At 37.7% G+C, this 15,212-nt stretch overlaps 1 protein-coding gene across 2 annotated transcripts in view; it reads left to right on the top strand.

Annotated features, from left to right (window-relative positions):
• The window catches only part of LTN1 (listerin E3 ubiquitin protein ligase 1), a 65,930-nt gene that overhangs the window by 8,152 nt on the left and 42,566 nt on the right, over positions 1–15,212 (top strand). For both annotated transcript variants that reach the window (XM_067739278.1, XM_067739277.1), the window contains exons 5-6: positions 2,088–2,140; positions 2,845–3,025. In XM_067739278.1, the coding sequence (XP_067595379.1) occupies positions 2,088–2,140; positions 2,845–3,025 (234 nt within the window). The remainder of the gene's footprint in view (positions 1–2,087; positions 2,141–2,844; positions 3,026–15,212) is intronic.

Below are 15,212 nucleotides of genomic sequence, written 5' to 3'. Positions count from 1 at the left end.
AAAAAAGAATAAATCTATAAATCAAATCTAAACTTTTTTTCCCCATATTTTCAAATCAATACATGTATACAGATCTGTTTCATCCTGGTATTCCTTTGTATATATAGATATACAACAGTTTATTTAACTTCTTTCATTTTAATACACATTTGGGATTTTTCCCCAGTTTTTTTTTAAGAATAGGTTTATTTATTTATTATTTTTTAAAATATTTATTTACCCGGTTTTTTATGATACTCCCATTAACAGATACACGTTTCTCCAACACTTGGCCAGCAGTTTTGCCAGACCGATATCAGCCATAACTTTTGTGGCTTTTAGTTTGTACACAATACTGTCCTTCCTCATTTTTTCTCTCCTTCTTTTCTTCCTTATATATGGACTGGAAAAAACTAGACGCCAATTTGTTAGTATTATACCAAGAAATAAAAATAGATGGGCTGTGAGTCCATTGAGGAGAAGTAAAAATTTTTTTAAAAAAGATAATGCTTGCATTTATTTCTCTATTTAATACTCTTATATTTCCATAGCACCCTATGTATAATCCTACTTAAACACCTTCCCTCCTCCTCCCTTGTTTTCTCCCTGCTTCCCTCCTTTCAGTTAGTCGACCTTTCTGTGGCTTCCCATTATACTTACAAGTCTAGATTTCTTATCTTGGCCTACAAGGCTCTGCATGATATGGTCCCTTCTTACCTATCTGATCTCTTCACCCAACATCTCTCTACACACACATGCATTCTAGTTCCCCCTTTAAGTTCTTGGTTCTTACATTCTTTATTTTTCTGTTGTACCAGAGTTGTTTTTCTAGGGTGATGGTTTGTAGTTGTGTGGGTTTTTTTGGCCACACTGCGCGGCTTGTAGGATCTTAGTTCCCGCACCAGGGATTGAACCAGGGCCCCAGCCTTGAAAGCGCTGAGTCCGAGCCACTGGACTGCGAGGGAATTCCCTAGGGTTTGTAGGTTTAATCATACTCTCAAAGGGAGTTCTCTATCCCAACTATAAATTAAATATCATTGGTTTCTTTAAAATATCAAGTGATGAATGTTATGAGTGAAGTATCATGAGTTTGGACACTTAAGAGTTTTAGAAAATGGATTTTGAGATAATTAATTTGGCTATTCATAGTTTTGTTTATTTGGTTGTTTTTTTGTTCTTGGTTTTATTATGGATGGGTAACTGATCATTGGATATGTGGATTATTTCCTCCATTATTTTACCTTTAGTTGGCTGTGTCACAGATATACAGATATTGGGTTTGAACTTTCCTAAGTTCAAAACAAATTTATTAGAGAGGAGTTAGGCAAATGAGATCAAAATGTCATAGTGTCTGTAAGAGAACATGGGCTCTGAGTCATACCACTGGGTTCTAGTCCACTCTGCCATTAGTTGGGGTCTTTGACCATGGGCAAGTTTCTGTGCTTCCATTTCCTCATCTGTTAAAGTAGGAATTAACTTGTACTTCATCGAGTTGTTTTGAGGATTTCATTAATGCATGGAATGTGCTCAAAGCAATACATGGTAAATGGAAAAACTCAGTAAATATTGGTTATTATTATTGCTGATAAAATTGATACTGGAACAGTGGACTTGCTAGTACTGTACCCCAGAAGTAAGCAGACTTACTCAGCATTTCAAATGGAGCCTTAAACCTTCCTCCATGATGGAGCAGAGCACAATGTGTGTACTCTGTGAGCAGGGAGGTGCTCAAAAAAGAGGGGCGAGGAAAGCAGAGCCTAATTCACTCCCAAACTTACTAATCGGACATCCCATTCACTTCACTGCTGTGTGCAAGAGGAATGGAGAAGCAAGAGGCCAGGAGTATTTAAGGGAAAATTCCTCTCAGTGGAAACTGGAGGTGTTTGGAAGAAGTACCTTATCCTTCTTTACCCCAGCAGGTGCCAACCTTGGGGATTGATAGGGGAAAAAAATTGGTAAAATTCAAACCTTTTAGTTTTGCTACTTAATTTTGCTACTTTTGTGAGAAAGGGGATAAAAACTTTTAGTTAAGATGAAGTTTATGTTCTGTCTCTTCACCACTGACAATTCAATAAAATGTCAAGTCTATGGCATTTTTCCCCCCATAGGTGCTGCAGGATCATCTTATAAAAGAAACACCTGATACACTCAGTGACCCACAGTAAGTTGTATTGTTTCTGTGTAACTCAGGTTAAGTGAAACTATGTTTCTCTCATAGGTAATAAGATGATAATTTCAATGTGACATTTTTTTAAAAAGGGATGCTAAATGTAGAGGTGAAAATACTTAATATAGTGTTATTTTCCAGGTGCTGTTTTAAGTGCTTTTACCTGCAAGTTGTCCCGCTATTTAACTTGAATTATCTGGGAGCACATGTGTTTGGTTCTTTTACAAAGAGATGTTTTTAGGTTTTTTCCACATTTGCCTTTTGACAGTCATAGCAGGAACCATTTTAAGGTCTGGATGAAAATAGTTGAAGAACTATGAATAGTTCTATTGTAAGAATAGTAAGATGTTCCATTTACTTTTTACTCTTGTGTTCTAATCAAACTATTAAGAATCTGTAAGGGAAAGTACTCTTAGGTGCAGTGTTATTTATTCTCTAATCATCCAATTAACTGCTACCGAGAGCAGTGTACATGCACATTATTTCAAGCCACAACTCTTGATTTACTTTCACCTTTTATTATTCGAATAATATGTGATTAAAATTCTATGTATATTGGCATTTTGTGGGGGTTTGGCACAGAGAGAATGAATATAGAGATAAAGCAACTTTGGTAGATATTCAACGATAAAACGTTTAAAATAGAAGTTTGTCTTATTCTCAATCCTTATATGTATTTATTTTCTTTTTACATCAAGAACTATTCCAGAGGAAGAAAGAGAAGCTAAATTCTATCGGGTTGTAACTTGTTCCTTATTGGCATTGAAAAAATTGCTTTGCCTCCTACCCGATAATGAGTTTGATTCTCTGGAGGAGAAATTTAAGTCTCTTTTATCACAGAATAAGTTTTGGAAGTATGGAAAACACAGTATACCTCAGGTATCGTAATCTTTTTTTTTTTAAGACATTCCTCTGATTCCTTTTTCTCCCCTGATCTTGTTATTTTTTATTTAGGCTTCATGTTTATTGTTTATGTTTAAAATTCTGCAGACACATTTTTGTGGTGGGACTGAATTACCTCTCTTACTAGAATGTTCTTGTATTTTCATTTTTTTATTTAGTAGTTTGGACCTCAGATTCAGAGTTGAATCATGATCTTCCTCTGTTCATGGCACCTTAAAACTGCTGGGTGTGTGCAAGTCTCTTCCTTTTAATGTATTTATTTTTTCCCTTTTGTCTGTCTGTCTCCATTTTCCACCTCCACCAGCTGCCCATTCTAAGTGTGATTAATGTATGTGCTTTCGTCTGTGCAGTCGATTCTCATTACTTACTGTGATTATATTCTGTGAAGTCCATGAACACTGAATTAGTGAACACCGAAGCATTGCTCTTAGGGGAAATGCAGGCTTAGGCTCCTGTTAGTCTCTTGTCACGACATTTTTGACGGTTAGTACATAACCTTGTTTTATGTGTATCTGTTTAAAGACACCTTATTTAATGTATATTGTTGATTCACTAACTTTGAATTCCCACACAACAGCACTAGACATCATGCCTGAATGAAGTTTATCTAATTTTCTCTGTTAGGCATGTCACAGCCTTTTTGCATGTGTTTTTAATTCACATAAATGATACTAATGATACTGTGTTACATTTCATCCCATTTATTGCTTTTTACTTAGTAGTTTTTTCAATTTTTTTTTTTTTTGTGGTACGCGGGCCTCTCACTGTTGTGGCCTCTCCCGCTGCGGAGCACAGGCTCCGGATGCGCAGGCTCAGCGGCCATGGCTCGCGGGCCCAGCCGCTCCGCGGCATGTGGGATCTTCCCGGACCGGGGCACGAACCCGTGTCCCCTGCATCGGCAGGCAGACTGTCAACCACTGCGCCACCAGGGAAGCCCTTTAATTTTTATACATGTACTTTTTGTTTGTTTGTTTAAAGAAATATTTATTTATTTATTTAGGCTGCGCCAGGTCTTAGTTGTGGCATGCAGGATCTTTTTTTAAATTAATTAATTAATTAATTATTTTTTTGGCCGTGTTGGGTTTTCTTTGCTGCGCGTGGGCTTTCTCTAGTTGCGGCGAGTGGGGGCTACTCTTCCTTGCACTGTAGGTGCGAGGGCTTCAGTAGTTGCGGCACGCGGGCTCTAGAGCGCAGGCTCAGTAGTTGTAGCGCATGGGCTTAGTTGCTCTGCAGCATGTGGGATCTTCCTGGGCGAGGGCTCGAACCTGTGTCGCCTGCATTGGGAGGCAGATTCTTAACCACTGCGCCACCAGGGAAGTCCCAAGCTCACAGGGTCTTTTAGTTGCAGCATGTGAGCTCTTAGTTGTGACATGCATGCAGGATCTAGTTCCCCGACCGGGGATCAAACCCAGGCCCTCTGCATTGGGAGCACGGGGTCTTACCCACTGGACCACCAGGGAAGTCCCAGTAGTTTTTTAAGAAGTACTAAGATATTTAAATCCATTACATTCCTGTATATATACAGGAATGTATGTATGTATGTATGTATATCTGGCCCATGGCTTCTAACTGATGTGTAGTACTCAGAAGTTTGCATACATTCCATTTTACCTGTTCATTCTCCCAGTGGTAGACACCCTGATTGCCTTCGACTCCCTGCTCTCACAAATAAGGCAGCAGTGAGCATCTTCATTCATGTATCCCCAGATCTGTGAGAATTTCTTTTTCTGAAATTCTCTTAATTTCTGAATTGCTGAGTCAAAGAGTATAGGCGTACTTAATTTTCTGAAGTAGTGCCAGATTGCTTACCTGATTGGCTGCATTAGTCTAGGCTCAACTATCAATACATGATGACTACTGTATATCCTTATACTGTAGCCAGGGCTGGGCATCATTCAACTTCTTATTTTTCAATAGTCTAATTAGGAGTTCAAATGATACCTTTCTTTAATTTTAATTACTCTGCTAACTAGTGACTTTTAACATCTCTTCATAAGCTTTTTAGATTTTTATGTTTCCTCTGTAAACTATTTATTCATATCTTTCACCCCTTTTTTTCTGTTGGAGTACTCTTTTTCTTATTTTACTGGAGTTCCTTGTATATTTTAAATATTAGTCCTTTTGTCATTGTTAGGCATTGTAAATAATCTCCCATTCTGTCACCTTTCATGTGTCCTCTTTTATAAAGAAATCTTAATTTTGATGTAATCAAAACCACTGATTTTGCCTTATGAAGGCCTTTCTCACTTTTAAACCATAAAAATATTGTTATATTTAATAGTTATATCTTTTTAAACAGCTATATCCTTTTTTAATAGTTATATCTTTCTTAACAGTTATATCTTTTAATCGCTTTAGTTTTATCTTTCATATGAAGTTTTTAATCCATCAGTAACCCACCTTTTTATGTGGTGTTAAGTGGAGATCTGTTTACATTTCTCTTCATGTACAGTGAGCCACTTTTCCTAACATCACCTAGTTAAACTGTTCATTCTCTCCCTATTGATTTATGGTCCTGCCATTACGGTATATTAAGTTCCCATATGTTCATGAGTTTTTCTCAAAACTCTGTCTTCTGATCTATTAGTCTTTGTTTCTTCTTACACCAGTACCACTGTTAAAATGACATTATGATATGTCCTAATAATTGCTCAGGGGAGGCACTCTTTTCTTCATCTTCAAGACTAAGTTGTTTTAGAACTTTATTCTTCTGTATAAATTTAAGTAAATTTATTGAATTCCTCAAAAAGAACATCTAACTGGAATTTTGATTGGGGTTCCACTGAATGATTTGGGGAGACTTGCTGTTTTTAGGTTATTGAACCTGATGTTAAAATTATCTCACAATTTATTCAGGTATTTAAAAAATATCCTAGAATATCTTTTTAAACAACTTTTATTAAGGTATGATTTACATACAATAAAATGCAGTCATTTTAAGCTTACAGTTTAAGATTTGACAGATGTATATACTCATCTTCATGTACATACCCACATAACCACTAAAATCAAGAAGTAAAACATCTTTATCACTCAAAAATTGGTTCCTTGTGTCCCTGCAAGTCATCCTCTCCCTTAACCTAGGCAACTATTTATCTACTTTTCTGTCACTTAGAGATTCGATTTGTCTTTTTTAGGTTTTCATATAAATGGAGCCATATATTACTCTGTATCTGGCTTCTTTTCTTTTCTTCTCTTTTCTTTTTTCTTTTCTTTTCTTGCCGTGCTGCACAGCTTGTGGGATTTTAGTTTCCCAACCAGTGATTGAACCTGGGCCCTCGCCAGTGAGAGTGCAGAGTCCTAACCACTGGACCACCAGGGAATTCCCTGTATCTGGCTTTCTTTTGCTCAGCGTAATGTTTTTAAGATTCTTTGTTGTTGCTTGTATCAGTATTTCAAAGTGGTTATACTATTTTACACTCTTAATCAGCAGTGTATGAAATTTTTAGTTCCATATCTTTACTTCAATATTGTCCGTTGTTTTAAGTCATTCTCTTGGGTGTGGCATCGGGGATCGGCAAATTACAGCTCATGGGTCAAAATCTGGCACACCTGACCTGTTTTTTGTTGTTGTTGTTGTGTTTTTTTTGTGGTACACGGGCCTCTCACTGTTGTGGCCTCTCCCGTTGCGGAGCACAGGCTCTGGACGCACAGCCTCAGCGGCCATGGCTCACGGGCCCAGCCGCTCTGTGGCATGTGGGATCTTCCCAGACCGGGGCACGAACCCGTGTCCCCTGCATCGGCAGGCGGACTCTCAACCACTGCACCACCAGGGAAGCCCCGTGACCTGTTTTTGTAAATTGTTTTTGTATTGTATGTGGCTGCTTTGTGCTAACATAGCAGAACAAAGTAGTTGCAACACAGTCTGTATGGCTTGCAAAGCTTAAAATATTTGTTTTCTGGCTCTTTAAAGAAAATGTTTGCTGACCTCTGGGGTAGAGACTTTACATTGTGGTTTTAATTTGCATTTCCCTGATGGCTAATGGTATTGAACATCTTTTAATGTGTTTATTGGCCATTTGTATTTCTTCTTCTTTTTTTTTTTTATTTTTATTTGGGCGCACCACTTGGCTTGTGGGACCATAGTTCCCCAACCAGGGATTGAACCAGGGTACCAGCAGTGAAAGTGCTGAGTCCTAATCTCTGGACTGTCAAGGAATTCCCTATCTTCTGTTTTTTTGAGGTGTCTGTTTAACCCTTTTGCTCATTTTTAATTTAATATGTTGTAGTTTTTATATCTAAAATTTCAACTTGGTTTTTGTATTTTCTATTTCTTTGATGAAATTTTCTACTTTTTTAAGACTTCTTTTAAGAGCAGTTTTAGGTTTACAGCAAAATTGAGGAAAAAGTACCAAGATTTCCCATATATCTCCTGCCCCTCACATACATAGCTTCCCCTATTATCAACATCCTCTCACCAGAGTGGTACCTGTGTTTTTTTTTTAAACAATTGACGAACCTATGTTGATACATCATTATCGTCCAGAATCCATAATTTACATTAGGGTTCACTGTTGATGTTGTATATTCTGTAGGTTTGGACAAATGTATAATGACATGTATCTGTTTCCTGTTTTTTCATTCATTGTTAGCATATTTTTCTTTACCTGAGTATAGTTATAATAGCTGCTGTAAAGTACATGTCTGATAATAACATCTGAGATCACATTTTCTTGGCTTTCATATGTTGAGGGATTTTAGATTGTATCCTACACATAAATATTTAGATTGCATCCTAGACGTATATATTTAGATTGTATCTTGGAATGTTATGTTTTGGAGACAGGGTTATTTTATATTGCTCCAAAGGGCGTTGATGTCTTTGTGTTAGTGGGCAATCAACTTGGTTAGACTCAACAAACTCTCATGCCTGCAGCGGGCATGGTTCAAGTGTCAGCTGTAGATTTAGACTGTTTAAACACAGAACGTGGGGGTTCTTTTCTTTGGTTCTCTTCTTTCTGGAGTTCCCTACTACTCTCTTGCCATCTTGGTTACCCTGGGCTCCTTTTCCTGGTTCTTTCAGTTCCTCCAACCAGAGGGATGTCAGGCTTTCTGTTGCAGTTGTAGCTGCCCCAGTGCCTCTGTGGTGGTGACTGCATCCACCTTCAGGGCAAAACTGCACAAAATGGGAACTCAGTATGTGTGATTGCTTACTCCAAGTTATGATACCGGCTCCAAAATGTGTATTTCAGTCTTCAGAGCCCTTGGATAGTTTTTTTGTGTCGGGTTCATAGAGTCTATAGTTGTTCTTTGCAGGAAGATCAATGTATCAGTCTGTCACTACTTGATATTCTTTTGCCTATTTTTAAGTTGGGTTTTTGGTTTTTGTGAGTTATGAATATGCTTTAGTTATTCTGGATACAAGTATTTTGTCAGGTAAAGTATCATGAATGTTTTATTATAGTTTGTGGCTTGCCTTTTCACTTTTTTCCCATGGTTTTTGGAGAGTAGGTGTTTTAAAGTCCCAGTTATCAATTTTTTTTTTTTACACTTCATACTTTTCATTTCTTATATAAGGAGTCTTTGCCTACTTGAAGGTTGCAAAGATGTTTTTATATTTTATTCTGGAAGTTTTATATTTTAGGTTTATTTAGAGTTAATTTTTGTGTATGGCATAAAGGTGAGAGTCAGATTTTTTTCACATAGGTATCCATTTCTTGAAAGACTATCAGCTCCTCCTCACCCCACCACCCTGGCACCTTTGGCAAAATTAAGTTGAACATACGAGATTTTAATTTTGGACTCTTACTCCCTTACATTTTATGTCTATCTTTACACCATTACCACACTTTCTTGATTGTTACTGTTTTACGGTAAGTCCTGAAACCCTCCAACTTGGTTCTTCTTTCTCAAAATTATTTAGCCTATATTAGGCCCTTGCCATCCTGGAATAGTATTTTATAATATACTGCATACTGAACATGACTTCATGGTTTCTGTTACTATTGCGAAATGGGGTTCCTTTTTTGATTCCATTTTCTATTTTGTTTCTACTGTGGTATAGGAATGCTATGCTTTTGTGCATTAATTTTGTATCCAGCAACTCTTCTGAGCTCCTGTTATTTTTTTTTAATCCTTTTATTATTTACAACAATATTTTGATAATTTCTGCCAAATTTGTTCTGATATATTCTTATTTTTTTTTACATCTTTATTGGAGTATAATTGCTTTACAATGTTGTGTTAGTTTCTGCTTTGTAACAAAGTGAATCAGCTATATGTATACATATATCCCCATATCTCCTCCCTCTTACATCTCCCTCCCTCCCACCCTCCCTCTCCCACCCCTCTACATGGTCACAAAGCACCAAGCTGATCTCCCTATGCTATGCGGCTGCTTCCCACTAGCTAGCTATTTTACGTTTCATAGTGTATATATGTCCATGCCACTGTCTCACTTTGTCCCAGCTTACCCTTCCCCCTCCCCATATCCTCAAGTCCATTCTCTAGTAGGTCTGTGTCTTTATTCCCATCTTGCCCCTAGGTTCTTCAGAACTTTTTTTTTTAATATTCCGTATATGTGTGTTAGCATACGGTATTTGTTTTTCTCTTTCTGACTTACTTCACTCTGTATGACACATTCTCGGTCCATCCACCTCACTACAAATAACTCAATTTCGTTTCTTTTTATGGCTGACTAATATCCCATTGTATATATGTGCCACATCTTCTTTATCCATTCATCTGTTGATGGACACTTAGGGTGCTTCCATGTCCTGGCTATTGTAAATAGACCTGCAGTGAACATTGTGGTACATGACTCTTTTTGAATGATGGTTTTCCCAGGGTATATGCCCAGTAGTGACATTGTTGGGTCATATGGTAGTTCTGTTTTTAGTTCTTTAAGGAACTTCCATACTGTTCTCCATAGTGGCTGTATCAATTTACATTCCCACCAACAGTGCAAGAGGGTTCCCTTTTCTCCACACCCTTTCCAGCATTTATTGTTTGTAGACTTTTTGATGATGGCCATTCTGACCGGTGTCAGATGATATCTCATAGTTTGGATTTGCGTTTCTCTAATGATTAATGATGTTGAGCGTTCTTTCATATGTTTCTTGGCAATCTGTATATCTTCTTTGGAGAAATGTCTATTTAGGTCTTCTGCCCATTTTTGGATTGGGTTGTTTGTTTTTTTGATATTGAGCTGCATGAGCTGCTTGTAAATTTTGGAGATTAATCCTTTGTCAGTTGCTTCATTTGCAAATATTTTCTCCAATTCTGAGGTTTGTCTTTTCGTCTTGTTTATGGTTTCCTTTGCTGTGCAAAAGCTTTTAAGTTTCATTTGGTCCCATCTGTTTCTTTTTGTTTTTATTTCCATTTCTCTAGGAGATGGGTCAAAAAGGATCTTGCTGTGATTTATGTCATAGAGTGTTCTGCCTATGTTTTCCTCTAAGAGTTTGATAGTGTCTGGCCTTACATTTAGGTCTTTAATACATTTTGAGTTTATTTTTGTATATGGTGTTAGGGAGTGTTCTAATTTCATTCTTTTACATGTAGCTGTCCAGTTTTCCCAGCACCACTTATTGAAAAGGCTGTCTTTTCTCTATTGTATATTCTTGCCTCCTTTATCAAAGATGAGGTGACCATATGTGCGTGGGTTTATCTCTGTGCTTTCTATCCTGTTCCATTGATCTATATTTCTGTTTTTGTGCCAGTACCATACTGTCCTGGTTACTGTAGCTTTGTAGTATAGTCTGAAGTCAGGGAGCCTGATTCCTCCAGCTCTGTTTTTCTTTCTCAAGATTGCTTCGCCTACTCAGGGTCTTTTGTGATTCCATACAAAGTGTGAAATTTTTTGTTCCAGTTCTGTGAAAAATGCCAGTGGTAGTTTGATAGGGGTTTCATTGAATCTGTAGATTGCTTTGGGTAGTAGAGTCATTTTCACAATGTTGATTCTTCCAATCCAAGAACATGGTACATCTCTCCATCTATTTGTATCATCTTTAATTTCTTTCATCAGTGTCTTATAATTTTCTCCATACAGGTCTTTTGTCTCCCTAGGTAGGTTTATTCCTAGATTTTATTCTTTTTGTTGCAGTGGTAAATGGGAGTGTTTTCTTAATTTCACTTTCAGATTTTTCATCGTTAGTGTATAGGAATGCAAGAGATTTCTTTACATTAATTTTGTACCCTGCTACTTTACGAAATTCATTGATTAGCTCTAGTAGTTTTCTGGTAGCATCCTTAGGATTCTCTATGTACAGTATCAGGTCATCTGCAAATAGTGACAGCTTTGCTTCTTCTTTTCTGATTTGGATTCCTTTTATTTCTTTTTCTTCTCTGATTGCTGTGGCTAAAACTTCCAAAACTATGTTGAATAATAGTGATGAGACTGGGCAACCTTGTCTTGTTCCTGATCTTAGTGGAAATGCTTTCAGTTTTTCACTGTTGAGGATGATGTTAGCTGCGGGTTTGTCATATATGGCCTTTATTATGTTGAGGTTAGCCCCCTCTATGCCTACTTTCTGAAGGGTTTTTATCATAAATGGGTGTTGAATTTTGTTGAAAGCTTTCTCTGCATCTATTGAGATGATGATATGGTTTTTCTCCTTCAATTTTTTAATATGGTGTATCACATTGATTGATTTGCGTATATTGAATCCTTGCATTCCTAGGATAAACCCCATTTGATCATGGTGTATGATCCTTTCAATGTGCTGTTGGATTCTGTTTGTTAGTATTTTGTTGAGGATTTTTGCATCTATGTTCATCAGTGACATTGGCCTGTAGTTTTCTTTCTTCATGACAGCTTTGTCTGGTTTTGGTATCAGGGTGATGGTGGCCTTGTAGAACGAGTTTGGGAGTGTTCCTCCCTCTGCTGTAATTTGGAAGAGTTTGAGAAGGTTAGGTGTTAGCTCTTCTCTAAATGTTTGATAGAATTTGCCTGTGAAGCCATCTGGTCCTGGACTTTTGTTTGTTGGAAGATTTTTTTTTTTTTTTTTTTTAATTTTTGGCTGTTTTGGGTCTTCATTTCTGTGCAAGGGCTTTCTCCAGTTGTGGCGAGCGGGGGCCACTCTTCATCGCAGTCCGCGGGCCTCTCACTGTCGCAGCCTCTCCTGTTGCGGAGCACAGGCTCCAGACGCGCAGGCTCAGTAGTTGTGGCTCACGGGCCTAGTTGCTCCATGGCATGTGGGATCTTCCCAGACCAGGGCTCAAACCCGTGTCCACTGCATTGGCAGGCAGATTCTTAACCATTGCACCACTGTTGGAAGATTTTTAATCACTGTTTCAATTTCAGTGCTGGTGATTGGTCTGTTCATATTTTCTATTTCTTCCTGCTTCCGTCTTGGAAGGTTGTACATTTCTAAGAATTTGTCCATTTCTTCCAGGTTGTCCATTTTATTGGCATAGAGTTGCTTGTAGTAATCTCTCAACCTTTGTGTTTCTGCTGTGTCAGTTACTTCTCCTTTTTCATTTCTAATTCTGTTGATTTGAGTCTTCTCCCTTTTTTTCTTGATGTCTGGCTAATTGTTTATCATTTTCATTTATCTGCTCAAAAAACCAGCTTTTAGTTTTATTGATCTTTGCTATCATTTCCTTCATTTCTTTTTCATTTATATGTGACCTGATCTTTATGATTTCTTTCCTTCTGCTAACTTTTGGGTTTTTTTGTTGTTCTTTCTCTAATTGCTTTAGGTGTAAGGTTAGTTTGTTTATTTGAGATGTTTCTTTTTTTTTAAACTTTATTTATTTATTTATTTATTTATAGCTGTGTTGGGTCTTTGTTGCTATGCACGGGCTTTCTCTAGCTGCGGTGAGTGGGGGCTACTCTTGAGCGGGGGCTACTCTTCATTGCGGTGCGCGGGCTTCTCATTGTCCTGGCTTCTCTTGTTGCAGAGCACCAGCTCTAGGTGTGCAGGCTCAGTAGTTGTCGCGCTTGAGCTTAGTTGCTCTGCAGCATGTGGGATCTTCCCGGACCAGGGCTTGAGCCCGTGTCTCGTCATTGGCAGGCGGATTCTTAACCACTGCACCACCAGGGAAGCCCCTGTTTCTTGTTTCTTAGGTAGGATTGTATTGCTATAAACTTCCTTCCTAGAACTGCTTTTGCTGCATTCCATAGGTTTTGGGTCATCGTGTTTTCATTGTCATTTGTTTCTAGGTATTTTTTGATTTCCTCTTTGATTTCTTCAATGGTCTCTTGGTTATTAAGTAGTGTGTTGTTTAGCCTCCACGTGTTTGTATTTTTTACAGATTTTTTCCTGTAATTGATATCTAGTCTCATAGCGTTGTTGTCGGAAAAGATACTTGATACAATTTCAATTTTCTTAAATTTACTAAAGCTTGATTTGTGACCCAAGATATGATCTATCCTGGAGAATGTTCCATGAGCACTTGAGAATAATGTGTATTCTGTTGTTTTTGGATGGAATGTCCTATAAATATCAATCAAGTCTATCTTGTTTAATGTATCATTTAAAGCTTGTGTTTCCTTATTTATTTTCATTTTGGATGATCTGTCCATTGGTGAAAGTGGGGTGTTAAAGTCCCCTACTATGATTGTGTTACTGTCCATTTCCCCTTTTATGGCTGTTAGTATTTGCCTTATGTATTGAGGTGCTCCTGTGTTGGGTGCATAAATATTTACAATTGTTATATTTTCCTCTTAGATTGATCCCTTGATCATTATGTAATGTCCCTCTTTGTCTCTTGTAATAGTCTTTGTTTTAAAGTCTATTTTGTCTGATATGAGAATTGCTACTCCAGCTTTCTTTTGATTTCCATTTGCATGGAATATCTTTTTCCATCCCCTCACTTCCAGTCTGTATGTGTCCCTAGGTCTGAAGTGGGTCAGACCTAGGTCAGACAGCATATATACGGGTCTTGTTTTTGTATCCATTCAGCCAGTCTGTGTCTTTTGGTTGGAGCATTTAATCCACTTACATTTAAGGTAATTATCGATATGTATGTTCCTATTCCCATTATCTAAATTGTTTTGGGTTTGTTATTGTAGGTCTTTTCCTTCTCTTGTGTTTCTTGCGTAGAGAAGTTCCTTTAGCATTTGTTGTAAAGTTGGTTTGATGGTGCTGAATTCTCTTAGCTTTTGCTTGTCTGTAAAGGTTTTGATTTCTCTGTCAAATCTGAATGAGATCCTTGCTGGGTAGAGTAATCTTGGTTGTAGGTTTTTCTCCTTCATCACTTTAAATATGTCCTGCCACTCTCTTCTGGCTTGCAGAGTTTCTGCTGAAAGATCAGCTGTTAACCTGATCCCTTGTTTGTTATTTTTCCCTTGCTGCTTTTAATATTTTTTCTTTGTATTTAATTTTTGATAGTTTGATTAATATGTGTCTTGGCATGTTTCTCCTTGGATTTATCCTATATGGGACTCTCTGTGCTTCCTGGACTTGATTAACTATTTCCTTTCCCATATTAGGGAAGTTTTCAACTATAATCTCCTCAAATATTTTCTCAGTCCCTTTCTTTTTCTCTTCTTCTTCTGGGACCCCTATAATTCGAATGTTGGTGTGTTTAATGTTCTCCCAGGGGTCTCTGATACTGTCCTCAATTCTTTTCATTCTTTTTCTTTATTCTGCTCTGCAGTAGTTATTTCCACTGTTTTGTCTTCCAGGTCACTTATCTGTTCTTTTGCCTCAGTTATTCTGCTATTGATCCCTTCTAGAGAATTTTTAATTTCATTTATTGTGTTGTTCATCACTGTTTGTTTGCTCTTTAGTTCTTCTAGATCCTTGTTAAATGTTTCTTGTATTTTCTCCATTGTATTTACAAGAGTTTTGATCATCTTTACTATCATTATTCTGAATTCTTTTTCTGGTAGACTGCCTATTTCCTCTTCATTTTTTAGGTCTGGTGGGTTTTTGCCTTGTTCCTTCATCTGCTGTGTGTTTCTCTGTCTTCTCACTTTGCTTAACTTACTGTTTTTGGGTTCTCCTTTTTGCAGCCTGCAGGTTTGTAGTTCCCGTTGTTTTTGGTGTCTGTCCCCAGTGGCTAAGGTTGGTTCAGTGGGTTGTGGAGGCTTCCTGGTGGAGGGGACTAGTGCCTGTGTTCTGGTGGATGAGGCTGGATCTTGTCTTTCTGGTGGGCAGCTCCACGTCTGGTGGTGTGTTTTGGGGTGTCTGCGGCCTTATTATGATTTTAGGCAGCCTCTGTGCTAATGGGTGGGGTTATGTTTCTGTCTTGGTAGTTGTTTGGCATAGGGTGTCCA

The sequence above is a fragment of the Pseudorca crassidens genome, chromosome 5, assembly GCF_039906515.1.
Source record: "Pseudorca crassidens isolate mPseCra1 chromosome 5, mPseCra1.hap1, whole genome shotgun sequence".
Lineage (NCBI taxonomy): Eukaryota > Metazoa > Chordata > Mammalia > Artiodactyla > Delphinidae > Pseudorca > Pseudorca crassidens.
This window is presented reverse-complemented; position numbering and strand designations above follow the sequence as displayed.